Source organism: Arvicola amphibius, chromosome 12, assembly GCF_903992535.2.
Source record: "Arvicola amphibius chromosome 12, mArvAmp1.2, whole genome shotgun sequence".
Classification (NCBI taxonomy): Eukaryota; Metazoa; Chordata; class Mammalia; order Rodentia; family Cricetidae; genus Arvicola; species Arvicola amphibius.
In genome coordinates, this window is record NC_052058.2 from 58,890,819 (window position 1) to 58,917,962 (window position 27,144).

General features: G+C 39.5%; 1 protein-coding gene across 2 annotated transcripts; it reads right to left on the reverse strand.

The window, feature by feature from the left end:
* Nucleotides 1–58: 58 nt before the first annotated feature.
* Nucleotides 59–24,421, reverse strand: Vamp4 (vesicle associated membrane protein 4). 2 transcript variants are annotated; one of them, XM_038349352.1, is made up of 7 exons: nucleotides 24,298–24,421; nucleotides 19,628–19,674; nucleotides 17,541–17,591; nucleotides 11,052–11,152; nucleotides 9,792–9,871; nucleotides 6,340–6,391; nucleotides 59–1,993 (listed from the first exon to the last, which is right to left on the reverse strand). In XM_038349352.1, the coding sequence occupies exons 1-7, from the start codon at nucleotides 24,361–24,363 to the stop codon at nucleotides 1,935–1,937; spliced, it is 456 nt and encodes a 151-aa protein (XP_038205280.1). In that variant the 5' UTR covers nucleotides 24,364–24,421; the 3' UTR covers nucleotides 59–1,934. The 2 variants fall into 2 exon arrangements, with proteins under 2 accessions (XP_038205280.1, XP_038205278.1); XM_038349350.1 differs by lacking the exons at nucleotides 59–1,993; nucleotides 6,340–6,391 and having other exon boundaries at nucleotides 7,390–9,871.
* Nucleotides 24,422–27,144: the final 2,723 nt, after the last annotated feature.

The following is a 27,144-nucleotide window of genomic DNA, read 5'->3' on the forward strand; positions in this document are numbered from 1 at the left end:
TTTGGAAGTTAAGTCACAGGATATACATACTGAAACAACCCAAAGTGCTTACTCTTCATTTCTACAAAATGTTTTATTTTGCTGTTTACTTTGGAGAGGCTACAAACACATTCCACATGAACACAAAGGACTGAACTTTGTAGCACTGTAAAACAGAAATGGCCATGGGGAATTGAGGAAGTCAGGGAAAGGGGGTGTGGCACCTATATTTGCTCATCTCCCATCATACCCCTTAAATGTCAAAGGCACTTGCCGAAATGTTAAATTAAAGATTGTGGGAAGTAAAAATAATGACATACAACTAAGACATAAAACAATGCTGAATTTTCTTATGGCTAACATTTTACTAAATCCTTGGACATATGCAATTTACAGCTTTAAAATAATGTGATTTTATTTTAAACTTTTCAAGTGAAAAGAAGCTAATGCAACACTGTAAAACCCAGAATTTCTTCTATACTCAGTTATAACAGGAACATGTTTGTCTCTAGGTAATCACCTAGATCACTCATGACACCTCTCAAAACACACTGGGAATCAGCTCTCACACCACCACCGTGTGACTTCTGAAGCACAGCCTCTCTCCCCTCACCTTTGTCTAGCATCTGCCAGGGAGCTACAGTGCTGAGACAAACAGGGTGGCAGGTCCTTGCTCTACAAGCTTACAATTATCCCAACTGGATTAGCAAGTTTTTATTTTCAGCCCTACTCCACTTGTTCTAAGAAGCTTTGCAAAATAAAACAAGGGTCAGAATAAAAGTGTGTTCCCACCCCCTTATCTACTTGACATAGGAAAATAAATATCCAAGTAAGACTAACGTCAGGCTGATAAAGAGAAGACCCATTTGTACATGGTGGTGCCTATGTGTAGTCTCAGCTACTTGTGATGCTAAGTTAGAAATATCACTTGAGCCAGGAATCTTTCTTGATCAAAAAGAAAAAGGCTGCAGGGGCATGGTGGCACACCTTAATCCCAGCACCTAGGAGGCAGAGGCTGGTGGCTCTCTATGACTTTGAGGCCAACGTGGGTCACATAGTCTCAAAAGCAAAACACAAAAATAGGCTCAAACTCTGTCAGTCTAGGGGAGGGTGGCATTTGTAAGGACTAAGAGGGTCCCTTTCTGCTTCTTCCTGACCTCATTGTCTTTGCACTGTTTTATGGCAACTGCCTTCCCAAACGTGTTCAGATGGGCTCATGTTCTTACTACCACTCATGGAAAAGTAAAAATGATTCCAATAACATTTCTATGTGAAAAACACAAAATCTGACTGATAGTACAGTCCCTAGCTTAGTAACTTAGTAACTCTGACTCAATACAACTAAAGACATTTGTGCTCAATGTGGAAAAGACTTCTTGCGTATTTTCTAACCATAAAGTATTTACAAGACGTGAATACAAGTCTGTTTGGATTACAGTGCTGACAGAAACAGAGACCACGTGGAAGTGGCAAGAAAGACTTCAAGCAACTTCCATGCCTGGGCCTCAGCCTGTGTGTGTGTATTTACAGGGTACCCACTGCTACACAGAACAGCAAGGTGTCAACTCTGCCACTAAAGCAACAACAGTACTTTCTAATGCAGAGCCCAGGGATGAATGGTAAGGACACCTGATGTCTACTACTCTTTCTCCACCTTGAACAGTGTTCCGTCATCAATTCTGGACCTTCTCTTGACCAATAGATGTCCCAGTTTAGACAATTTTGGGACAATTCCAAAGGGTTTTGTTAGGACAATGGAATCAAAGACCATAGGCCATCGCTGAGTTCTGATCAGGAGGAAGAGCCATTCATCACAAACTGCTGCAGGAAGAGGCTTCTGTTACAGACAAACACAAGGGCACGCTATCAGGCATGGAAGTCGTGACCTGATTTCACTGGGCAATCAACTAACATTAGCAAAGCTACTTGAATTTTTCTGTTGATCTTCACAGGTGTTAAGTATGATAGTTTTGAGGTGGTAAAACTTCATTTTTCAAGTGCAGGATGATCTGAGCTGGATGAGAAAAAGAATGAATTAAGGAGGGAATGGAGGCAGGCCAGCAGCAATATCAACAACCATTTCCCTTCGATTTTTTTCTTGTTTGGTTTTTTGGAGACAGGTTCTTACTCTGTAGCCCAGGCTAGTCCAGAACACACTATGAAGCCCAGGATGGCTTCACAATCATGGCAACTGTCCTGCTTCAGTGTTCACAGAGCAAGGATTAGGGTGTAAGCCGTAACACCTGGCTCTCCATAGCTTCTTTTTGGAGGAACACCCATATTTCCAGTATTTCATATAATGTCATAAACATGCCAGTCATTTTAGGGTCTCAGGATTATGTAAGATCAAAAAAGATAAAACAATAAATTAAACTGAGTGAGGTCATCACACGCCAACAGGGTTTCCTCAGCAGTAACAAATTTAAACACAAACAACTATACACATAAAGTGATGCAATCTAAACTTTTATATATTTGATGTTTAAAATAATTTTATAATTCTATTTTTTAAAAATAATTATTTCCTTAAAAGTGGTACACTTTATTAAAAGAAGCACTGGAAATATGGAATTTTTTTTAAAGCACTTCCTCTTCACTAACAGACACTGAGGGAAACTAGACTCCTACACTAATCAGCAGCGGAAAGCTGATGACTTACGAGTCTAGTTACAATCCAAACACAAAGGCAAACACTAGGACCAACTCTGCTGATTCAAATGAAACATCTCCATCCCTGACTACCAGCTGCTGAGACTGAGAACACTCCTCGGCCCATCGTTTCCAAAAGCATCAGTTCAGATGCTGTGCACATGAACTAACAGAGTGAAGACGTCAGAGTCAACTTTCCATAATATGCAAGCACTTGTAAAGTCAGCAGTAATAGCTAGACCCTGCAAGTGTCTAGGATATCACTTAATCTGGCTTTTGCCTTTCGAGTTTCTTTCCATTAAAAAACATTCTTATCTGTTAGTACTATCCACTGTAGAATTAAACAAAGAAAATCCAAATTGTTTTATACATTTTGAATTAAAATGATCACACAGTAGTTATATCTGTTTACACATGACCGTACCCTACCCCCAAATACTGACAAATCCTGTGAACTCTATTTCTAGCTTAAGACGTCCATGTGAAGAAGTTCCCAACAGTCTCCAATTTGATTATCATGCCTTTCTCCTCTTACACTCAGGATGTATTTTCACGTTGACTTTTTAAAACAGTATTAAGGGGTTGGTGCTCTTTACAATGAACACATCTTTGGTATGCCCCCTGAACCTGTGACTGACTATTCTGTACAGATGACCTATGCTCCTGACAGTTTGCTATTCACTGCCACTCGCAATCTGGAAACTTGACTGTGCAACATCTCGTCCCCAAGAGTGTCAGAGAACACACCAAGAGTGCCGGAGAAACATGACAGTCAAAGCGGAAGACTGTGCTCTTCTGGCACAGGGCTAGTTAAACTCAAAGAGGGAAAACTATTAACAAATTAAATCAAGGAAAAATTACCTGGCAGATTGCACTTACTCACATGAGAATTAGTCCCTTTTTATTGTAGTTTAACTGACAATCGACTGGACCAAGACTGGATGCTACATACTGCTCATTTTCAGACACTCTCCAATGACATTCTCCAATACTTTTATTATCTCCAGTTTTATGGTACCATATTATGCTTTTCAGCACGGTTTAAATTTCCCATTTTCAAAATGCAAATACCAAAAAATTACCACGTATTCCTTATACAGTCAGAGTAGGTTTACTGGAATGTTTTCAGGTAGAGCTGAAGGCAGAACTTACAACACATAAGCTTTTGTTAATCCGTAACTGTGGAGATGGCCTGCAAAGCAACTACAATATGAAAAGAATGACATTCTTGCAAATACTGATGGGATGGTTATGAATCTCCTTCAGCATGAGAGTCAGACTCTACACAGGCTTCCTGACCACCAGAATGACCCTCACTTAAGGTGTTAATAACATTTTTAATGCCACTAAAACACAAGTATGGGATATTGTCATCAGTGTTTAACTATATATACATATAACAAACTGGCAAGTATCTAGTTTCAAATTAGATCCTTGGAATAAAGCAAAATAGAGTTATCTTTGTCTTAAATATAATTATTCAAAACACATTTTGCTAGTTGGGAAGAACATAATTGGATATTCTCAATGCTCCAATTTGAAGTGGTACTTGCCTTTAGTTTCTTGAAAAAAGAAGAAATTGAAAGTTTTATATACAGAGGTTTCATTTAATTATGGCAGCAATCTTTATTATTATTGTCCCAGATCTTGTTTAATGAGGATCTCTGTCATCAAATCAAGTACGGTTTTTCACAAACTAGTAAGAACTGTAAGAGAAAAAAAGTAAAACACAAAAAAGAAAAAGAATGCAATCAAAATCAGAACCAATAACAGCTAGGTCAGAAGCACAATCCCTAAGTGTGGGTAACGGCCATTATTAGCGAGGAGAAACCTGGGCCAAACCTTGATCTGAGAGAACAGCTATGAAATACGAACAAAGGCAGAACCATCAGAAAACAACGCAAGTCTCTAACACTGGCCTCTTGAGCAAATGAACTGCGGCAAACACAGTAGCCATTGCTTCTAATACACTATTACAATACTTAACAATGTGGAAAATAATTTATAGAATATTTATTGGAAATGTCTGATACAATCTCAGCTTTTGAAAATCATGTCTTACATACCAAGAGGAAAAGGACTAAAGCATATAAAATAATCATACTAATAGCAACTACAGCAGTATAGTGAGAGTACAGTTGAACTGTATAGTCCTTTTTATGCTAGTCTATATATATTTGGCATGGTGCCCACCATTTATGGTGGGTTCTTGCTGTCTGTGATAATTATATTCTACAAAGTTATCATGAACATTGACCTGGTGACTCCTGATCCACTACACCTAGGGAAAATACAGGGTTAAGTGCCCTGAGTCTCTGGCTACTCTCCACTTTAGTCAATAAATTAACACATAATCTTGCTTTATGTGTGCTTCTATTGAAAGACAACCTTGTTTAACAGATATCATTAATTAAAAAATTACAATGAAGTCAAGGCAGCAGCACTGTAGCTCATCCCTGAATATGCTCGAGTATTTTCTATGAAGTTGTAGCATTGCTTTTAGTAAGAGGGTAGCATTTCTAGACATCTGTGAGGTCCATTTCCAAACCACGAAGTCAGCAGAACTGTGGACCAACAAGGTTATGAAAAGGCACTTGGTTATGCAATGAAAGCTGAAATAAGAAGGCAGACTTCCATTTAAAAGGAAACCCCAGCTGGAGACCAGGTGGGTCAAGGGAGTCCAAAATTCTCCTTGCTCTGAATGACCATGGAAATAGCATGAGCATTAACATGGTTAATTACATGGTTACAAATACACTTCAACTCTAAGCAAACCCACACAGCAGCACCCAGGTAATGAGACTGGATTATGTTCTTTCTTTGTTAGTTCTTTATAACTCAGGTAATGAGACTTGATTATAGTTCTTTGTTAGTTCTTTATTACCCAGGTATGAGACTGGATTATAGTTTCTTTCTTTGTTAGTTCTTTATTACCCAGGGTAATGAGACTGGATTACAGTTCTTTGTTAGTTATTTATAACACTTTTTAAGTTTAAAAAAATATCCTTATAAAAATTTCAATTTTCTGAGATTCTAATTCTTCATAAAATCTCTGTAAATATTAGAGATCTTGAAGAATGGTACTTATAAAAAATAGTCTAACTTTGAAAAAAATACTAAGAAAAAAAAACCAAAATGAGTTATGCTTTCAGAACTAAAAGTAAGCTCAAATCTACAAACACACATACAAAATCATCGAGAGAAACTGAGTTTGTCTCCTGATCACAACAGTAAACAAAAAAACTATTTTTTCCTAAGTCTAACAGATACCAGATTTCGCCTTAAACAAATGGCTGAGCCCCGTGCTGTGACTGGGGGTGGCTGAGGAGCAGGAAGAGGAGTGCCCTTTGAGAATCTAGCAAAGGATACAGACCCCCACAGAATGCACATATTCATAGTCACATAGACTTCAGACATTGTCAAAGCAGTCTTCAGAGACTGAGCATCTAGGGAAAGGCTCCCTTCTTATTCAAGGCACGTGCCATTACTCAATGCTTGCATTACATACATTAGGTCAACTGGAATGAAAAGGATAAAAATGATCTTAAAATAAAACTCTAGCCAGAGGCCAGCCTGAGCTACACAGAAGCATTTCGGACAGCCTGGGCTACATAGTGAGATTATGTCTCTGAAAAAAAATGAACACCAAATCAAATCCTAAGCCTTACGAAACACAATACCCCAAGAAACAATGATTCAAGAAATACTTACTGATAATCATTAGCAAAAGGATAGCTGCAGCCAAAGCCATGACGGCTTTTATCTGTAACACACAAAAAGGCAAATGAAATTTGACTTGTTAATAAAGACAGGACTCTCTGTCTGATACTTATTTATTTCCCTACCTCATCAAGTAACAGGCACTCTCCTTGCAGGGTTTCCAATTCACTGTTTCTCACATGAACTTGATGGATGTCTTGTATTTTTACATAAATAACTGAGGTTCCCCCAAATGTGGGGGTTTGCTCTGGAGGATGTTACCATCTAAGGGATGTACTGCACAGTAAGCAGTCACAATCGGAGCCTTCTCGGGGTGGCCTACTTCGAATGTGAGACCCAAAACTGTACTTTTAGCAATTCTGATCAGGACTGGATAAAAACACTGGCAGCCAGTAGTCCATAATTATTTTATGTACAATGGTCCTTCCTCTCTTCTGTGGGAAGTTATGTGCCCTCACCCCATGAATGCCTTAAACCATGGATGATACCAAATCCTCTATGTGTAGTTTTCCCTGTAGAGGCACACCAAAGATAATTTGATAAATTAAGAAGAATAGACTCATAAACAACAATAAAATGGAAGACATGTATAATGAAGTAAAATGAGTTTGGTGTGTCTCTTCCAGGAGTCAAGACAAATTTAGGTTTCTCTAACTTCAGCTCACTGTACATAACCAATGATATGGAAAACAAAACCATGAATAGGGGACTGCTGTCCACACGGCAGCAGGCATTAAGGGACTGTCACATATACGGCAGCAGGCATCAAGGGACCGTCACATATACGGCAGCAGGCATCACTGCAGTTTCTCCAAGCGCACGAGAGTCCTGTCAGCTGTTTCCTCGCTGTGCTTTCACCCCTTCACGATGTCGTAATGTCCACGCTAAGGCCTATACTTTAGATTCTCTATAAATAACAACACTTAACTACTTAAGAGTACGGTGTCCAGTTCCACTTAGGAAGAGAAGCCTGAAGATCATTTCTTTTTTGTTGTTTTTTTTTTTTTTTGAGACAGGGTTTCTCTATATTTTTTTGGAGACTGTCCTGGAACTAGCTCTTGTAGACAGGCTGGCCTTGAACTCACAGAGATCCGTCTGCCTCTGCCTCCCAAGTGCTGGGATTAAAGGCGTGCGCGACCACCGCCCAGCTGAAGATCATTTCTTAGTCAGCAGCTTGATATTTTGTTAACTTTCTATATAAAAATATCAAACTCATAATTTTATTGTTTTTTAAGCGCACATATTATTTAAACTAGTTTCATTTCCTTGATGTATTAAAGCCTTGCTTTCATCAAACATTTTCATATAGTTAAAAACTCATGACTTTAATCTCAACACTTGGGAGATAGAGGCAGGTGGATCTCTGTGAGTTCAAGGTTTACAGAGTGAGTTAGGCCAGCAGGCTTTTGGGGGGGGGGGTTACTCAAAAGATCAATAAGTGCATAAGTAGATAAGTATATAAAATACATTAGATAGTGAAAGTGTAAAGTCCAGAGTGAGGTGACAAAGCTTCAGAGTGACTACTCTAACTGTATAGGTCACAGATGACTGGTTAACTTCAGTGTGGGATTTCTTTTTTTTTTTTTTAATTTCCAAGACTTTTATAATAAGGTTCATTTCAAAAATTTAAAAAAATCAGTATTTCCAATATAATAAAGAGATGTTTCATAAATGACAATTATACATAAAACCAGGAATTAGTTAAATATATTAAAAACAGAATGACTGCTAACCCTTCATGACATCACAACTGTGGCACCAACAAAGTGACCCAAGAAATACACAGAAAGCTTTGCAATTTGGATAGAAAAGTCTTTAATTACGATAACTTAAAGATGTAAAAATAGTCTTGAACCTGGGCTTAGATTATGCTAAAGGGCTTATATTATACTAAAAGGTACTTAAATTCTTTATTTAACCTGAAAATATTTTTTAAATCATATGGAATTTAATAGTAGCTTTCTTACCTTTCCCAAAACACATATTAATTTGTCTATTAATATAAAGTTAACTAGGCTTAACTTTACAAAATGTATATGGAAAAACCAACAAAATTTAAAAACACTTTACTGAATAGAATTTTTCTTCCTAGGTTTCCAATTGGGGCAAGAAGTATCTAAAACCATCATAACCAGGTACGTTTCCATTACTGGCCCCCAGAGTTCCCATCCTAACCAACTGCACAGCCTACAACCTTTCAGCCACTGGCAACCTCTGATGTGTCTGTCTCCTTTTCCATAACAGCCTTCCTAAATCACTACTGCCGTCAGTCAACCCGAAAGTGGGGGTGTGGGAACTGCCGCCCAGATGCTAGGAGAGTAGGAGGAGGGAGAAACAGAAGCCTGAGAAGGTGAGGTAGAGAACACTCACTGCTTTCAATGGTCCTCTGCTAAGTTACACGACAATGCTGTTCACTGCGTGCTTGATGCTAGAGTGGGCTACAGAGTTAACTGAGTCTGAGTCTGTTTAAAACAACAATTCCTGTATAATTTTTAAACTCTCTTTAAAAATATTAGAGGCAGGAGGCGGAGAAGAAATGAAAGAAAATACAAAATTTATTCTCTGAAAAAAACAAAAATAATAGAAAAAAAGTTCTATACTTGTCTTTCTTCTTCTTTTTCCTTCTTACTTCGGGAAACAGGACATTTAACAGATAAACAAATAAAACTTGGTAAATCCAAGACATCTTTTGGAAGAAATCCTTAACATGTGGCAAATTTGGGTTTAAAAAATTATTGTTGAACCCTAAAGTGAGGGTTTAAAAAAACAATAAGCCCAGGTTCAAGGATTTTGGCGAAATAAAAAACGCATATCCTAGACTCAAGAGGAATAAAGAAAGATTTGTTCTCATAACATGAAATTTGCTATAAATGTTAAAAGATATTTGTTTCATGCTTGGCCATACTTGATTTAAGAGGCAAATTCATTTCTGAAGGATATTAATGTATAGTGAAATCCATTTGTCCTTACTAAATTTTTCTTTTCTTTCTTATTTGTTGAAATAATGAAGGAATAAAATGGGGCCTTTTTCCTTAATCTTTTTGTTAGGAGAGTTTCTGGCATACAAACTACTTCTAGGAAAAAAAAATCATACTTCTCTCCAGGCTTCATTTTATTAAAAATAAATAAATAAATAAAAATAAAAAACAAACCACTCTGTATATCCCCAAAACTGCTAGGAAGAAGTGCTGCTAAGGAGGGCAGACGTGCGTCACTGGGCGTCCAAACGCTGGACCACTGGGAAATGAGGGCACCTTCACAGAGAGAGCTGGGAGGCATCAGACAGTGCATGGTTCCTGTAGTTACTCTTTCGTGTCCAAGACTGAGGAAATCGCCCAATAAGAAGAGCAGTTACAGCGTTGGTTCTCACTGAGCTCAGAGACTAGTGGCCCCTTCTCCTCAAATCTTTCTCTGCTCCCAACCCCACCTTCTCCTTTACTTACTTTGCATCCATGCCACCACATGTGCCTTCGGAGTTGTTTGGATCTGTTGCTGAATGCAGTTGCATTATCTGATAAGCTTTCTGTATCACACAGAGGGTGGAGAGTCGGATTAAATGACACAATTATTTTATCTAGTCACATGAAGACAAAAAAACCCCAACAATTTCTACTTTTTAAATTCCCCCCTCCACACACACACGCACACACACACACAAATTTCATTAGTCTATATTGAAAAAAACAAAAGCAAAATGGAAGGTCAGTTGGTTCCAAGAATTTTGGTAAGAAAATAGAGATTAGAAATAAGAATAGTGGGGGACACTACGCCTGATAACCTGAGTTTGATACACAGGGTCCCACATGATGGAAGGAGAGAGCTAAGACCCTAGGCTCCACACGTTCATCATTGTTTGTGTGCTCCAATTCACGCACATGCACACAAATTAATGTAGTACAGTTTTTGAAAATAGTAAGGGGCTGTGGTTGTTGCTCTTGGGCCAATGCCCAATAGTACACGTTGGATGCCAATACCGGAAATAAAACAAATACTTTGGCACAATGCTAGAAAAAATTTGCACACAGAGAAAATTAAATTAAATTTTTAGGAAACAAGGATAACTGATTTAGAGTGAAAAGAAAGTAACCAAGCAAGTTTCTGGTCAGGCAAGTCCTATCAAGAATGAATCTGGCATGCAGTCACTCAACTCACATTCAAACTGCATGAATGGCTAATATGTGCCAAAACCATTATAGGCTCAAGGCTAACAGCTGCCTGTAACAAAAGTTGCTAAGTATCCAGGAAAAGCCTAAGTTATCATTCAAACAATACTGGAGGTCCAGATATGTGCTGGGAATCATTACAGACACAGAGACTAACACCTGTCTGTAAAGAAAACTCCCTAATTACCAGAGAATACATAAAATAAAGATACTTGACAAGTTTGAAAGGAGTACTGAACACAGATCAACTTTACCACGTTGACATAAAAAACACAAAGCATATCAATATTAACAGAGCAAGAGAAAAGAGGGGATTTAACTTTTTGGCAATGTAGTTTTAAATTCTCCATTCTTAACTGAGTAAGAAGGAAATATAGTAGACCATTCACATTAGTGGTGCAGAAACTAAGCACGAAACTTGAATCTTAAGAATTGAATGTTGACTTCCTAAGGCATCAGTGAGACAAAGGAAAGGTAGATGTCAGTTACACACGCATATTCATAATATCAAGAAATACGGAATGAAGGCAGCGGCTGTACCTGACTTGTCTTGCAGTTCATCTAGCCGCTCTCCTCGCTCAATGACCTTTGTAATATTTTCTTGCATTACATCAATGACTTCATCCACCTGATTCTGAACACTGTTGAAAGAGATGAGATTTATTCTTCCTTTAGGGATCCGCACACTGTTAGAAACTTTTACTATGTGGCAAATTCTCAGAGAACTATGGTTTGTCATTCAACTCTAAAGCAATGTTTTTTCATTTTGGCCTGAGTTCTCAAGTAATTAAGGATTAGGGATACACATTAAGGTAATATTTAACTGAAAGCTTACTTTTAGTCTTGCTTCTGTCTTGACTATATCTCATAAGCAAATCCAACACTGACAGAATCAGTGTGACTCAGTGTTTCATTTCTTTTTACTAGACTGTGGAAACAGCAGGCAAAACCGACGATCATGACCTACCTTTCTTTGCAAATGCATTTCAACCATAAAAGACTTACCAAGGTGTCTGGCCAGGTTTACTGGGGTAATAAAAACTACTGTTTCTAAAATAGAAACGTCCAGCACACTTTATGAGGCACTGGATACACCCAATGGCCATTATTCTTCACTGATCATTAGTTTTCCCTTAAGTATAATTAAGATTCAAGACCACCTGGAATACCCAAGAATATTGGAAACACCACCAAAAGGCAAAAGTGAAAAACAATTAGTATAGTGATATTTTACTTGTGTCTTAATAAATAAGTTTGTATGAAAATCAGAGCACAGAGCTAAACCATTGGAGGCCAAGGAGTGGTGACACAACCCGTTAAACCTAGGACTCAAGGCCACTCTGGGCTATATGAGATTGAATCTGTCTAAAAGAGTAACAGAGCTCACACAAAGGTGATCCCAGCACCTGGGATCCCAGGCCTTTAATCCCAGCACTAGGGAGGTGGAGACAGGAGTGATACGGCTGGGTGGAGAGAGGGAACACAAGGTGGGAGGAAGACAGGAGCCCAGTGCAGTCTGCGGTTTGGTGGAGAGGCACTGCAGTCTGCAGTCACATTGCCTACAGGATATTTGTTTGTCTGAGCCTTGGTAGACACTAGTGGCTTGGCTGCTTTGATTTTCTGATCTTCAGCTTGAACCCCAATATCTGCTTCTGGGTTTTTATTGGTCGTGCTACAATGCAGTCTTTCAAAATGAAAATGGTTTTCTTCTTTTATGAGATGGGAGACTCTTCTAATCAAACTTCAGACTATCCAGTGAAAACTGACAAACTTCAGAATTAGTCAAAACGGTCCCTCAACCGACCTACTGTCCTTAGGAGCTTCCTCCAAAGGATAAAAACACGGAAATGCTTAATTGAGTGTCCTGCATCCCTCTGATGCTCTAACCACAGATAAGAGCCTAGCTTAAATTTATATAACAAGCCTTGACAATGAAACAGCTAAAAAGAGAAAGAGAACTTCCAGTCCTTAAAACTCAAAAAAGCACAATGATTATTAGCAACTATATACACACAGAAACACACATATGGTTAAGTAAATAAGAATATGCCCTTGTCTTCGTGTGTGGTGTGTGTGTGTGGGAGAGAGAGAGGAGAGAGAGAGAGAGAGATGAGAGAGAGAGAGAGAAGAGAGAGAGAGAGAGAGAAAAGAGAGAGGATAGAGAAGACGATATAGGTTCAGAGAGAGAGAGAGAGAGAGAGAGAGAGCAGAGAGAGATAGAGAGAGAGAGAGTGCCACCTGCTTCTGAGTCCCCAGAGTGCTGGGATTAAAGGTGTTGCATACCACGCCAGGTCACTTGGGCATTTTTTAACATCCCATACACATTTCCCTCTCTGTCATGTCCTATAACTATGCCCCCAAATTAACCCACAGTTGGGAATAGGGGATCATGTGCAGTTCTGAGATTGGATTCTGTCCTTTATTTGAGCCAGTCGAAGTGTGTGCTTCAGAAACAAGGGGAAGGCCCACTCAGAGGGGGATAGAGAGGCAGGGGGCGGTCACATTGAGCAGCAATGCTATGTCTGGTGATCCCATCTTCCACCTATGTAAAAAAACATTATGCATGACCATGGATTATCCACACATAGCCTTTGGGATCCATCCCAGCTTCCCAGAGTTCTCTTTCCGCACATTATTCTACTGAAGGCTCTAAGAGTAAGACTCAACCAAGCAGGGATATGGCCAAGCAGATCTGACATGGCTGCAGAATCTCCAAGAGATGTCTTACTGCAGATCCTAATTATCAGCAAGAGGGCTAAAGATATTTACCCTTCTAAAGAACAGTGCCATGATACTTATACAACTATGCCATTTGTAACAATTAACACATTCATTAATCTTAAAGCTGAAAAACAGCCAGCTTAGGTGTCCCATCCCCCACCTTAAGGACTGAACACGGTGAAAGAGCCAAGTGATTCACCTGTAAGTCACGGCAGAGTATTTAGGGCAGTGGGTGCTGAGTAAAGTGAACAACTGGAATGTGAGTTCTGTGAAGCTGACCTAGTGACTGGAGAGCTGAAGGGCAGTGACAGTACAGCCCTCTGCTGCTAAAAATGAAAGCAGCTATGCTCACAACCAACGCTGGTGAGAACGCAGAGAGGGGAACCTATTTATGCTGGTAGGAATGGGAAATAAATCCAATCATCAAAGCAGAAATCAACGTGGAGGCCTCCTGAAAAGGACGAAAAAAATTCTAGGTATGTTGATGTCTCCCTGTAACCTAGAACTTGAAAAGAAGGGAGACAGGAGGATCCGGAGGTCAGGGCTGTGCTCAGCTACACAGAGTCTAAGAGAAGCCTGAACCGTCTTGAGTTTCCAAGTAGTCATTTATATGTCACACAGTGTCAACTAGCAGACAGAGATGAGGATGTACTGGCGGCTGCTACGCACACCAGATTATAGCTATTATGGATATTAATGTGCCATATTTTCATGATTATAAAATAAACTCAAAAGGCTCAAAACTCCTAGGTTTTGCTGTGATATCTCCATACACAGTGTACCTTGAGCATTCTCTATCCCCTCTCCCTACCGGTTTCTTACCCTCTTTTCCACGTTTTTTTCCGCCCATTCCAACACCCTCCGTCCACCTGTGGCCTTTTAATCCCCCCTCCCCTGCTAGACTCCACACGAGAGGAAACGTGTGGCCCTTGTCTTTAGGAGGCCAGATTACTTCACTTTACATGATAATCTCCAGTGCCTCCCATTTTTCTATTTGCTGATGGGCACCTTAGCTGATTTCATAACTTTTCTATTATGAATGCATGATGAAAGGGTACTGCACACATTCCTAAAGTGAGCTGCCTTTGACTATTTTTTTTGGGGGGGGGACTCATACTCAGAAGCACTGGGTCTGATACACTAGATCATATGACATTCTATTTTCATTTTATTTTTATTTTTTTCGAGACAGGGTTTCACTGTAGTTTTAGAGCCTGTCCTGGAACTAGCTTTTGTAGACCAGGCTGGCCTCGAACTCACAGAGATCTGCCTGCCTCTGCCTCCTGAGTGCTGGGATTAAAGGCATGTGCCACCACTGCCCGGCTTCAGTTTTTATTTTTTAAAGAAGTTTTTAGAGATAGGATCTTAGACAGTCCAAGCTTGCCTCAAACTCAACAAGTGTGTAGCTGAGGACAACCCTGAACTCCTGATCCTCCTGTCTCCACCTGCCAAGTAACGGGTTACAGGTGGGTACCCAGATAATTAGGATTATTTTTAACTTTTTTTCCCCAAGAACCTCTACACTGATCTGTATTGGCTGAACAAATTTATGTTTTTAGCAGCAGGATTCTCCTGAATCCTCTCAAACATTATTTGTTTTTCCTTAACAGCATTCTGACGAGGGTGAGGTGAAATCTTAATGTGGTGGTGGTCTAAATCTGCACTTCCCTGGCAGCTGAAGATGGTGTACATCTTATCGATAGCTGGCTACTAGTTCTTCATGGTGTCCTTTATTAACTAGATTGCTTGCTCTTTGGCTGCTCAGCTCTTTGTTTACTGTGGACATGAACCCAGGGCCGGGGGAGCAGCCTGCAGAGGCTCTCTCCACTCTGCCCTTTGGCTACACAGAGACTTTGTAATTTACTGGAGTTGCCACTTGTCCAATCTTGCTCCACACATGTTTCTACCATGTGGTTTCTAGTAGCCCCAAAGTTTCAGTCTTACACCAAGGTCTTTAGGCCCGTTTTTGAGCTGACTTTTGTGCATAATGGAAGAAAGGAATCTAGTCTCAGTCTTCCACAGGTGGATCTTCAGTGGTGGTGGTGCACACCTTTAATCCCAGCTCTCAGGAGGCACAGCAGATGGATCTTTGTGAGTTCCAGGGCAGCCTGGTCTACAGAGTGAGTTCCAGGGCAGCCAAAGACACAAGAAAAATCTTGTCTTGAAAAGCAAAACAACAAACAAACAAAAATTATATTCTGCCACACATACACAGTCTTTCTTATAAAGAGAATACTAATTTTCCGTTAACAACCCCATCTTGCCTCTTAAAGTACCGTTGACAAAGAGGGTTCGTCGTTTTAAATTGTGTTTTTATTTGTTCATTCATTGTGTGTGTGTGCATACACACACACACACACACACACACACACACACACACACACACGCAGTAGTCAGCTCTCTTGCAATTCCTCCATGTGGATATCAAGAACTGAACTCAGGTTCTCAGGCATGGAGGCAGATACCCTTTCCTGCTGAGCCAACTTGGTGGTCCCAACAAAGAAGTTTTAAAACTATGTTGTACTCTTACAACTGCATATATATGCCGTTATATCATGGTAAATCCTTGGGTGCCTTATAAAGTTTTAACTGGTTGGACTAAGTTGATAGCAGATTGCTCATCTGTGACAGAAAGTATCTAAAATGATCAAAGTAGCATTTAAGATGCTATAATTCAACTTAAAAGCAGAGGAAACATTCCAATAAAAGTCATAAACTTTTGTAAAACTGATGGTCTATGTCAGTAATTTCAGCAAGGAGGTGGAAGTAGGAGTGTCTCAAGTTCAAGATCTGCCTGGTCAACTAAGAAAGACCCTGTCTTAAATAAGATTTTAGAAAGATTGGTGGTGTAGCTCAGAGGTAGAGCTCTTGCCTAGTATGCATGAGGCTCTGGGCTCAAGCCTTGGGATTGAAAAAAAGAAAAAAGAAAATGACACAATAAAATTAATTTTACAGAAGCAAGTAAATAGAGTATTTCTCAAAAATGTCTTCTAAAAAGTGTTGTAGATATTTTTTATTAATCTGTAACCAACTTTAACAATTACTGGCCAGTTAAACTCCAACAAAGCAATAATATTGCTGATCTAAAATGCTTGGAAATACTCCATTTAATTATTATAAATTAAGTAGTAATAATGCATCTTAGTTAATAAAATGACTGATTTTGGTATGCTAGACTAATGTCAGGGAGTTTTCCTTATGCATGTAGCAGGGCAAGTTGTCCTTTGCCACCTTGTACACACTGGTGAGTCATGTCATCTTAGAGGTCACGAGGCTGGGCCATCGACTTTCAGTTTGCTCCTTGATGGCTGACTTCCAGCTAAGTCTGGTCAGCCTTCAGCTCTGTGAGTATGAACCGCTACATCAGTCAATAGTTCTTTTTATTAAAAATTCTGTGATTGTCAAAGTCACAGTAATAATTTGTACATTTATATAAATATGTATTTATATAAATGCCATTTGTATGTATGTGTGTCTCAAAAGTCACAACAGGCCATATTCTACACTAGATTCACTCTGTAGAAGCATTTTAGACAGGAAATAGAGCATATTGGCTGCTAAAACAACAATATCAAAACCCAGAAGTATCATCAATAGATCCTTCTACTCCAGTGACACCTTGGATATAAAAGATGGATAGAGTCACTCTGGCTCAACAATGACACACTGACACCTGTGCAGGCATAATCATGCAGAATGCCCTGTGAATCCACTGAACTTGAGACAGTGAGTGGCTTGTGAGGCCCGTTTCACTCCACTCCATGTGGCCCATCATCAGACAGCTTCTTCAAACTCCCAGGTACTGATGAGCTATGCAGTTTCTGCAGGCTGCAGACTATAAAACCACTTAGCTGCAGTCTAAGCAACAATTCTTTTGTACCACAGTATTCTACAATTGTTACTGAAGTTACTGGCCCCAGTGGGTATTAGAGCTGAAGTGAGAGACAATGGTGCAGGAAGCTAGCACCTTGGCTACTCTTCCTTTTTCCAGACAAAATGAATCTAAAAGCAGCTTGTATTATGATGGCAAGGAATGCAGGCCACCATGCTCACCTAACAAACATCTTCTATACAAGACAACAGAGCAGAAATCTTAGCTTTTATGGGCTCTGTGATCTCTGTGTCACAAATACTCAACATTGCTGTTGGAGCTCAAAAACAGCTACAGATAATATGGAAACAAATGGATATAGCTTGTGTTCTAATAATAAAAAAAGCTTGTTTATGAAAACAACAGCCACATCTGATAGCCCTGGTCCACAGAGAACTCTAACAATAATTTAAATGAATGAGCATCTAGGAACTTACTGTTTAATTTTATCATTTCTAGGTCCAAATCTTGGTCCAGATGGTCCCCGTCTGAAAATAAAATATCCAGTTCATGTTAGTAATGACAATATCACACAAATATGAAAACAAGAAACACATCTATGTGAGCGATCAAGTTGGATTCTAAATATGGATCATCATTAATCATACGTAGCTGCATTTTACAGAACTTGGTAGAAATGAATCCTTCATAATCATGTATCTACTTCATGGTATATAATGTTGGCCATAATCTAATTCTCCTGAGAAAGTCCAGAGTACATAATCCTAATCTTTAGTGATAATTTTCCTACACATTGAACTCTGAAATGTCATACCAAGTAAACTGCCATTGACTATGAATATCTTTGTGGTCAATTCTATAACTAAAATTGCAACTTACTTTGAATTTACTCAAAACATTAAAAATTTGAATTCTACTTTTAAATACCCTTCTTACAGATATGCACATGGCAGGAAGAAAATGCAAGAGCACAAGGAAGCATTTAACAGTCCCAAGTTGTTACTGTTATCTCTTGTTACAGCCAAGGGTATAACACCCTGATCCATCCACTTCAGTCTCCAGGAATAGGAGCTTCAGAGTACTTTGTTAAAGCTTTTCAGAAGATAGAGAAGGTTTCAACTACAGAACTCAAAAAAGCAAAACAACCTGAGGTTCTTAATTTTCAGACATGGAACTCTCTAAAGGAAGGGAAAATATGCATTTCTAAGAAAGCATATTTAGAAGAAAAAATTAAACTATTCATTAAAACAATATCACCTATAAGTATTAGAATATCACCTTGCCTTAACGTCTGTAAGCTTTTCCCTCTTGGTCTTCAGAGCTCAAGTCAGCACTGGAGTTCCGAACTTAGAACTCCGTACAGCAATCTATCCCAAATGACAGGTCAGAGCACTGTTTCACATTCTAAACCAGATAATTATGAATAAAGCCAGAAGCAAGCATGAAAAATCAGTGATTAAATAAGGATGCCACAGATGAAACAGTTACCTAAAAACAATTAGGTTAAAACATTCCAAAAGCTGGGCATGGTGGTGCACACCCTTAATCCAGGAACTTGGAAGGCAGAGACGGGCAGATCTCTGTGAGTTCGAGGCTATCCTGGTCTATCAAGTGAGTTCCAAGACAGCCAGAGCTGTTACATAGAGATGTCTCAAAAACAAACAAAAACAAAACAAACAACAAACTCAAAAACATATTAAAACTACTATAGTGACATTGTTTCTTCAATATAATATTTCTGATGTAATAAAGATGGGAGGAAATGAAGGAAAGAGGAAGAGGGAGGAGAGGGACATGGAAAGGGAGGGAAAGAGTGAGAATGAGAAACAGAAAAAGTGACAGACAGACAAACAGACACACAGTGGCACACACCTCTAATCTTAGCATTTGGGAAACAAAGGCAAGGTGATGGCTGAGTTTGTGGCTAGCCTGGGATATGGTGTGAGAGCCTGTTGGAAGGTTGAGACAGAGGAAAGCTATATAAAAAAATTGATTTCAGTTAAATCAAAGCTTTAGTCGTGGTGTGGCCACTTTTAAGGTAAGAATGTGCACCAGCCTTCACGCCCAGGGATTTACCCAAGAGAAATTAAGGCATGTGTCCTCATAAATACCTACACACAAACATTTACAAGAAATTTACTTGTTTTAGTAAAAAACTATAAACCACCAAACATCCACATCCAAGTGAATGGATAAATGGATTGTAGTATATCCACACAAGGGAAACGACTCAGCGAAACAATCCACCTGCGGATCCACACCGAGTCAAAGTGACAGGTATGGCAAACGGAGTGAGCTGAGAAAGGAAAAGGGCGTCACGTGGCTTCGCTTATATAAAACTCTAGGGAACAGAAACTGCGGTGACAGAACCAGATCTGTGGAAACTCCAGCCTGGGAGAGCAACAGCTTACAAAGCAGTGGAAGAAAGCTCCAGGACAAGAGCTGTGTTCCTATTTTGGATGATACTATAGACATTTTAGTATATGTCAAAACCCACAATGAGCACTTTAACTATGTGCACTTTCTTATATGCTAATTACAACTGAAAAAAAAGTTAACTTACAGAAAAAAGTCCTCTTCTTCATCTGAGTCATCTTCCAAAAGATTTCTCTGTCAAAAAAAATGAAAAAGATTTGAGTTTTCTGATGCAGAAAAACTACGAAATGTCAGGGCAAAGAAAAGAAACAAGCTCTAGGCTGTTGACATTCTTTAAACCGGCTTCCAGGAAGAGAGAAGGGTAAATGCAGACGCCTGGCTGGCAGCTGGAACCTGTGGGACAAGGTCTGCTGACCTTCCAGAGGAAACGCTGTCAGTTCCAGAATTCGTCACTGGCCTGGCAGTCATGGTAGTCATTCCCCTTCCCTCATTCTCTCTATTGGCAGCAGGCAACTGTGGAGCTCAGTGTACCCCAGAAGGAGTAAGAGGGAGACATCAGAGCTAAGACAAAGGCTTTTCTAGATACTTAGTCCAGAAACAGCCCACTACACACACGTAACTTTACAGTTTCACATTACCAAAGGAAAAGTCTTCCTTGAAATGAAGATGGTCCACATTCTCCCTAAAAGGAGAACAAGAGGTCCTAAAAGGAGGGTAAACGCAAGCAAAATCCATGACCTTCAAACACAAATAATACCTCCCATATAGCAGAGTCATGGTGTCCTGAAGATGTCTATGTCCCAATAACTGAAACCTGTGACTCTGTTAACTTCTGAGGTGTGACTTGGCAATGTGATTAAGGAGTCTAAAGGTCTTTTTGAGTATTCATCTGAGTCCCAACCAAGGACAATGGTTCTTCCAAAGAAAAGAGGGAGGCAGAAGGGGTGAGACACTAAGAAACTGAGATTGAAAGTGGAGTAAGGGTATGAACCAAGAAAGGCAGGCAGCTTCTGGCAGCTTGGAAGAGCAAAGAGCAATTGCTCCCTAAGAAAAATGAAAGAGCAAATTTTTTGGTGCTTTAACTTTGCGGTAATTCACGTCTACAGAAATGGGAAACAAAATCACCTATGCATCTTCTCTGAGGACAACTGCTCAAGAAACGAGACCAGCCTAAAAGAAAATCAAATTAGAACAAAGTCTTAGGATACAGATGGATGGAATCAAAGAATCTAATCAAATGTACATCCAAACTGGATGTTTGCTGAAGTCTGGGGAGGTGGTTCAGGAGATGAAGGAGTTGTTTCACAAGCACAAGACCTGAGTTGCATTTCCAGCATCCATGTAAAAAGCCACGTGTGGCATTATGCACTGACCCTTTGTCTTAGCTCTGATGTCTCCCTCTTACTCCTTCAGGGGTACATTGAGCTCCACAGTTGCCTGCTGCCATAGAGAGAATGAGGGAGGGGAATGACCACCATGACTGCCAGGCCAGTGACGAATTCTGGAACTGACAGCGTTTCCTCTGGAAGGTCAGCAGACCTTGTCCACAGGTTCCAGCTGCCAGCCATGCGTCTGCATTTACCCTTCTCTCTTCCTGGAAGCCGGTTTAAAGAATGTCAACAGCCTAGAGTTTGTTTCTTTTCTCTTCCCTGACATTTCGTAGTTTTTCTGCATCAGAAAACTCAAATCTTTTTCATTTTTTTTGAAAGTGCTGGGGTATGGAACCAGGAGGCTCTTCGGTGCTTTCTGGCCAGCAAGGTCACTACCAGGGTCAGTGAGAGACCTTGTCTCAAAAACTAGGAGTAGAGCAACTGAGGAAAAGACCCAATGTTGACTTCACACTCACACACAAAGGTGAGCACACGTGCATACACAAGTGCATATACACCAGATTTACACACACACAAATGATGATGTGTCACTGTGAACAGTACGTTAATAAAAAGCATGATAAACAAGTCTTTAATGTCGGGACTTAAATAAGACAACAATAACAAAAATAAAACAAGTCTCTAAGAGAGCTTAAAACTTTCCCATTGAAGCTCAGAGGCTGAGTGTGGGGTGTGAAGAGAGGAAGTACAGTATATGAATGTGTTCATCTTGGTGAGGAGTGAAGGCAGGAAGGGGAAGAAAAAAGGAAACCAATGAAGGCGAATCATTTTTGGTGCACTGACAACAGAGATTTCAGTATCATTGTTAAAATATTTAGTAAACATTTTAAAAAACAGAGGGAAGAAGAAGACAGTGAATAAATTCACTAGAGTACCTTGTAATCCCTGGTCAAGGTAAGAGATGAGATAAAAATAACCAATCTGGTAAAACTATGAGGGAAATAAAAGAAATGCATGTATGTATGATAGCCATTTATCTACGTAAAATAATTAATATATAACACACTAAAGAGTTAAAAAGAAAGGCTATGTTGAATGCTCATTAACAAATACTTGTTAATACTGGGCAATTAATAAGTGTTAGGCATTGGTGTAAACACCATGCATAAGCTGTGACATGGTCTTGGCTCTCAGAGAAAAAGGTGACCCTAAGAAAAATGCCATGGAGAGAATTCAAACAGTGAAGGGCACAAAGTGACAGGGTGACTACATGAAAGTCCTGAGACTGCCACAGAAAATCATTCTGGAGAGATGGAATTTAAGCTGAAGTTCAAATAACAATGACCCAGACAAATAGCAGAAACAGGTCACTCACTGCCCATAGGAAAATGGCTGGCACAGAAAAATTCCAATGATATTAACATCATATCAAGTCAGTGAGTCATATCATTATATATGACTGGAGGGCCACAAAATCCAGCCAATATCTATTTGTTTTCAAGAGATTCACCTAAAAGAAATGCCAACTAAAGAATAATGTGGAGTGTGGAGAAAAGATATACTGGTAACTCAAAACATAAAGATATTAGTAACCTAAAGACAAACCTTAAAGCACTGCAATAAATAACCAAAGAAGATGTTTTATGAGACAATTATAAAATGAACCACCTACCAAGAAGACTTAACAACAAAAAAGACTTAACAATGTTCAATGTTCATATATTGATAACATAGTATGAAATATATAAAACAGCCAGGCAGTGGTGGTACATGCCTTTAAACCCAGCACTCAGAAGGTAGAGGCAGGCAGATCTCTATGAGTTTGATGCCAGTCTGGTTTATAGAGTGAGTTCCAGGACAGACTCCAAAACTACAGAGAAACCCTGTCCCAATAAATAAATAAATACATATATAAAGCAAAAATCATATCAAATTACAAGCCCAGTGACTTATATCTTGCTTTGAAGATGACTAGACTAGACATTGAGAGTTTACCTCAGTTGTCCACTGAGAAACACACAAGGCCAAGATTCACTGACCAGATATGTGTGTTAGGGATACAATATAAGGAATTTATAACAGGATACAGTAAGATACCATTCTCACCCAGCAGGCAGAGTGTGGGGTGTGTTAAGGGTGTGCTTATATACCACTGCTGGAAATTTAAAACCGTCAACCCACTTTGGAAAAACAAGTCTGACACCTCCCCAAAAGGTTGGGTATTGTTACTACAAAAGCTAATAATTCTGTTGCTATATACATACTCCCACCAATGAAAATGGCTCAGCCATTAAAGGGTAGGTTCACAACCAAAAATATAAGGAAAAATTATGTTCAAAAACAAATGTGTGTATTAGTATTCATTCAGCAGCATTTAGAACAGCTGAACTATGGGGTGTTGTGGTGCAGACATCCCAAAATGTCCATTAAACTAATGGACAATAACTAAATGTGGCACATACACACGACAGAAGATTACTCAGCAATAAAAAGGAATATAAGGGACTGGTTAGATGGGGAAGTGGTTAAGAACAGTATCTGATCTTTCAGAGGAGCCAGGCTGGATTCCTAGCACCCATATGGTGACTCACAATCACCTGTAACTCCAGTTTCAGGGGGTCTAAAACCCTCTTCTGGCCTTCTCAGGCACTGCACACATCGTACACAGACATACATGCAGGCAAAACAACCCACATCCATAAATAAAAAAAAATGGGAAAATTTAGAAAATGGAATATAAAGTACTAATACTACAACACTGACAATTTTGAAAACATCACAAATCAAGAAGCCAACTACAACAAGATACATATGAATTAATTTACATAAAAAAGCCCAGAATAAGTCAAACGACAAAGGTTAAGTTGTCTGTGGCCTGAATGAATTGAGGGAACGAGGGTGACGGGAAAAGAGAACAGGGCTTCCTTCAGGGATACAGCTATGCCCTAAAACTGACTGTAACTGCCAACTCTGAAAATACCAAAATCCACTCACTATACACATCTAATTGAAATGGCAATAAACCTGAAATATTACCTTCATCTTCCCCTATCTTTCTAGGAATAATCATAAAGACATTCTTTGACCTACCCTGTCGATGACGGTCTGAGATCCCATTCCAAAAGGTTTCTTCCCGTCCCATATCCAGCAGGGCATCTCCACAGAAAGGGACAAAGAGGCCAAAACAGAAGTGGAGAAGTTTCTCTTTCTCCCCCTTTCTCTCTGCTATTAGATCGTACTTTTCTGTCCAATCATATTTCTACAGTCATCCATGCTTCATCAAACCTCAACATAAAAACAGGCCATTTCACCCTCTGTTTGGGTCTTCAGTCTAAAGGCTCTCATGTCAGGTAAAATAAAGCCAGGATCAGGTAATCTGTCCTACTTCTCCTTTGTTAGCCTTTCTTTTGTTGTGGGGCATCAGATAGGGTCGCCCTTTGCTGCTCCATACATCCAGCTGTCCTTCTACCTCCTACAAGGAGCGCAGCTTACACTGACTCTTCAGAGCCTGAGATTCTAAACGCACCCTTTCACTCTTCACAGACCCAGTGACGTCGTCATCGTTTAGGTGGCGCTTGAACTTAGGAGGCATCCTTTCTGCTCACCAGCACTCTTCCGTGTCCCACAGAGGAAGTGTCCGCCACCTGAGGAGAAAATGAATTTCATCATAGGAGGAACCTACCCTCGGACTGCTCCATTCCACCATCTAGTCTATACGCTAAGCCTTAGCCTGCAGGCAATAGTTAAAAACCATAACAAAAAGGAGTTATTCCCCTAAGGAAACATGTAGAGAAAGAGGGTAAGTTTAGGATTTTATAACATGGAAGAGCAGGTGATGTCAAGAGGGGAAAATGGGAATAGTCCCTAGATATCGAAGCTTTGCCTTTTCACTGAGTCAGGAACAAGCGCATGCTTCCAGTCACTGCATTTTAACTAGCTACTTAAGCAAGGTGCCAGTTCCTCGTCTGTGAAATAGTGACTCTGCAGAAAGTTAGATGGCCCAATGAGATAACCCACGCAAAAAAACAACTCATACACTATGGTCCGCTGCTGCTCCACGAGGGTGGCTAATTTTAAAATACTCGTGTGACACTGCAGTAATAACAATTCTATATTTATATATACACACATGTATCTATTAAGTTACACAGTACACATATACACATATTCACACAAATATATTCACACATGTGTGTGCATATGTACATGTTCTCTCTCTCTCTCTGGTCTTCTCTTGTTCCTGACATGCAGAACCTAAAAGCCCCATACCCATGAGTGATAAATGTGAGATTTTTATGCTAATGATATTGACAGATGTCTGGCAGTCTATACACAGCTTCAGATGGGAGGCTATTCACTGAAAAAAAAAAAAGTCAGGATGAAACGGTTTGGCTATTTAGTACACACCACCCCAACCTCTGAAGCGGAGAGCTAAAGTTTGAAGTGATCCCCAACAGCTGCTGTTTAATTTACTATTTCCACAAATGAAGCTTCCAGAAAAATCCAAGAGGCCAGGACCCCAAGAGAGCTCTGAGGTATAAAACACATGGACTTTTCTAGAGGGTGGGCACCTGGAGGGGCCAAGAAAGCTCTGGTCTCTTTTCCTATGCCTGTCCATCTATGCCATCTGATAATTCATCTACACCCTTCATAAAAGCCTTTCTAATAACCTGGCAGACTTCAGTAAACTGTCTCCCTGAGTTCTGTGAGTCATTCTAGCAAATTAATCGAAACCAACAAAGCGACCGTGGCCATCTCAAATTATAGCCAACTACAAGCACAGGTATAATAACTTGGGGCTTGGCTCCTGAAATCGGGGGCATTTGTGGCCATTTCCAGTAGACTGTGGTAGAAACAAACTAAGAGGACTTTCAGCTGCTCTCTGCTGGACAACGTCCTGCCAATGGGCTGCTTTCTCCGGGAAAACACCCTTTCACATTCTGGGTTCACTGACATTTCTGAGAGAAAATGGGTCTTTTCATATCTAAAAACAAGGAAGTTAAACAAAAGCTGGTTTTCTTTGCAACTTTCATGTTAATATGCACTGTGATTTTTCCAGGAAATACTTGCATATGCAACAGGATCAAAATCTTCTAGAGAAGTAGTTGCCATGCAAAAACCAATTTCAGTATTGTGGAGGCAGATGATAACTGACTAAAAATTCATTAAAAACCCAAGATGTTTAGTATGTGGACACATACATGCATATGCCGTAACACAGAAGCATTTTTAGCATTCAGGGTTTGACCTGCATTTTCTTTTTATTCTGGAGATGTCTCTGGAGCAACCATTAAGAAAACTTAGTTGGGTAAATACCCACCAATGTTATGTTCACTCTCCGCTCAAACAGATCGATAAAGTGCCTGTGCGCTATCAGCTTTAATATTCATTCATTTAGCTGCCATCATGTTACACAACTCTGTTCTAGAAGATATACTTTTCTTATAACAGCCTACCATCTTCTATAAAAAATACACACTTGAAGATTGTTGCATATTCTTAGAACCAAAATCAAAGTTCTATCAGTAAAATCCGCCTCCTGTCATTTGCTTTCAAAGCACTTGAAAACAGTAAATCACTACCCATGCCTGAGTGACAGCTCCAGTGTTCTTTACTACCTGTTATTTCTGTTAGACCTATCCAGCCCATTTTTTCCTTCCATCTTAATTTCAGTATAAATCTCATGCCGAAATATTACAGAATGTACTGAAAAAATTGACAAAGAAATTGAAGAAAATGGGCTTTTATATTATATCGGGACTTTTAACTTCGACAGCACAAGCGAAACAACTCACTGATCAAAACAGATACTCCTACAGAGAAAGAAGTAATCAAATGAACTTACATGACCTTTCTATAAGACATAATAACACTAAGCCTGAATGGTTCTTAAATCCAAGTTATCAGTTTGAAAGAAGGAAGCAAACTCAGGTCACTAGCAAACAGCAGACAGATAAATGAGTTACTCTTTCTTGACCCACAACTAATGATATTTGCACAGAAATAAACTGTGCTCAGATATCAGAGCTGACTATATTCTGCGTACAGTTCCTCTACCAAAAATACTTTTGTATAAGAGCCATCCCTGATGTCTTCTTTCCATGTTGAGGACAGACAGTACAGGGCTCACTGAAGTGTCAACAACGCAGGGCAATGACGTGGACTTCATCATTCGTTTAAATCTCACGTATATCTTTCGTAGTATGTTCTCTCTCTATTCAGTGACTTTACACGTAAAAAACTTCTAACCTGTTGTTTAATCTATGCTGGCTTTTATACTTTACAAAAAAAAAAAAAAACCAAAATAAAACAACAACAACAAAAAACCACGTTCTGTGTGTTTCGTTTCACAAAATGCTCAAATCTGGGCACA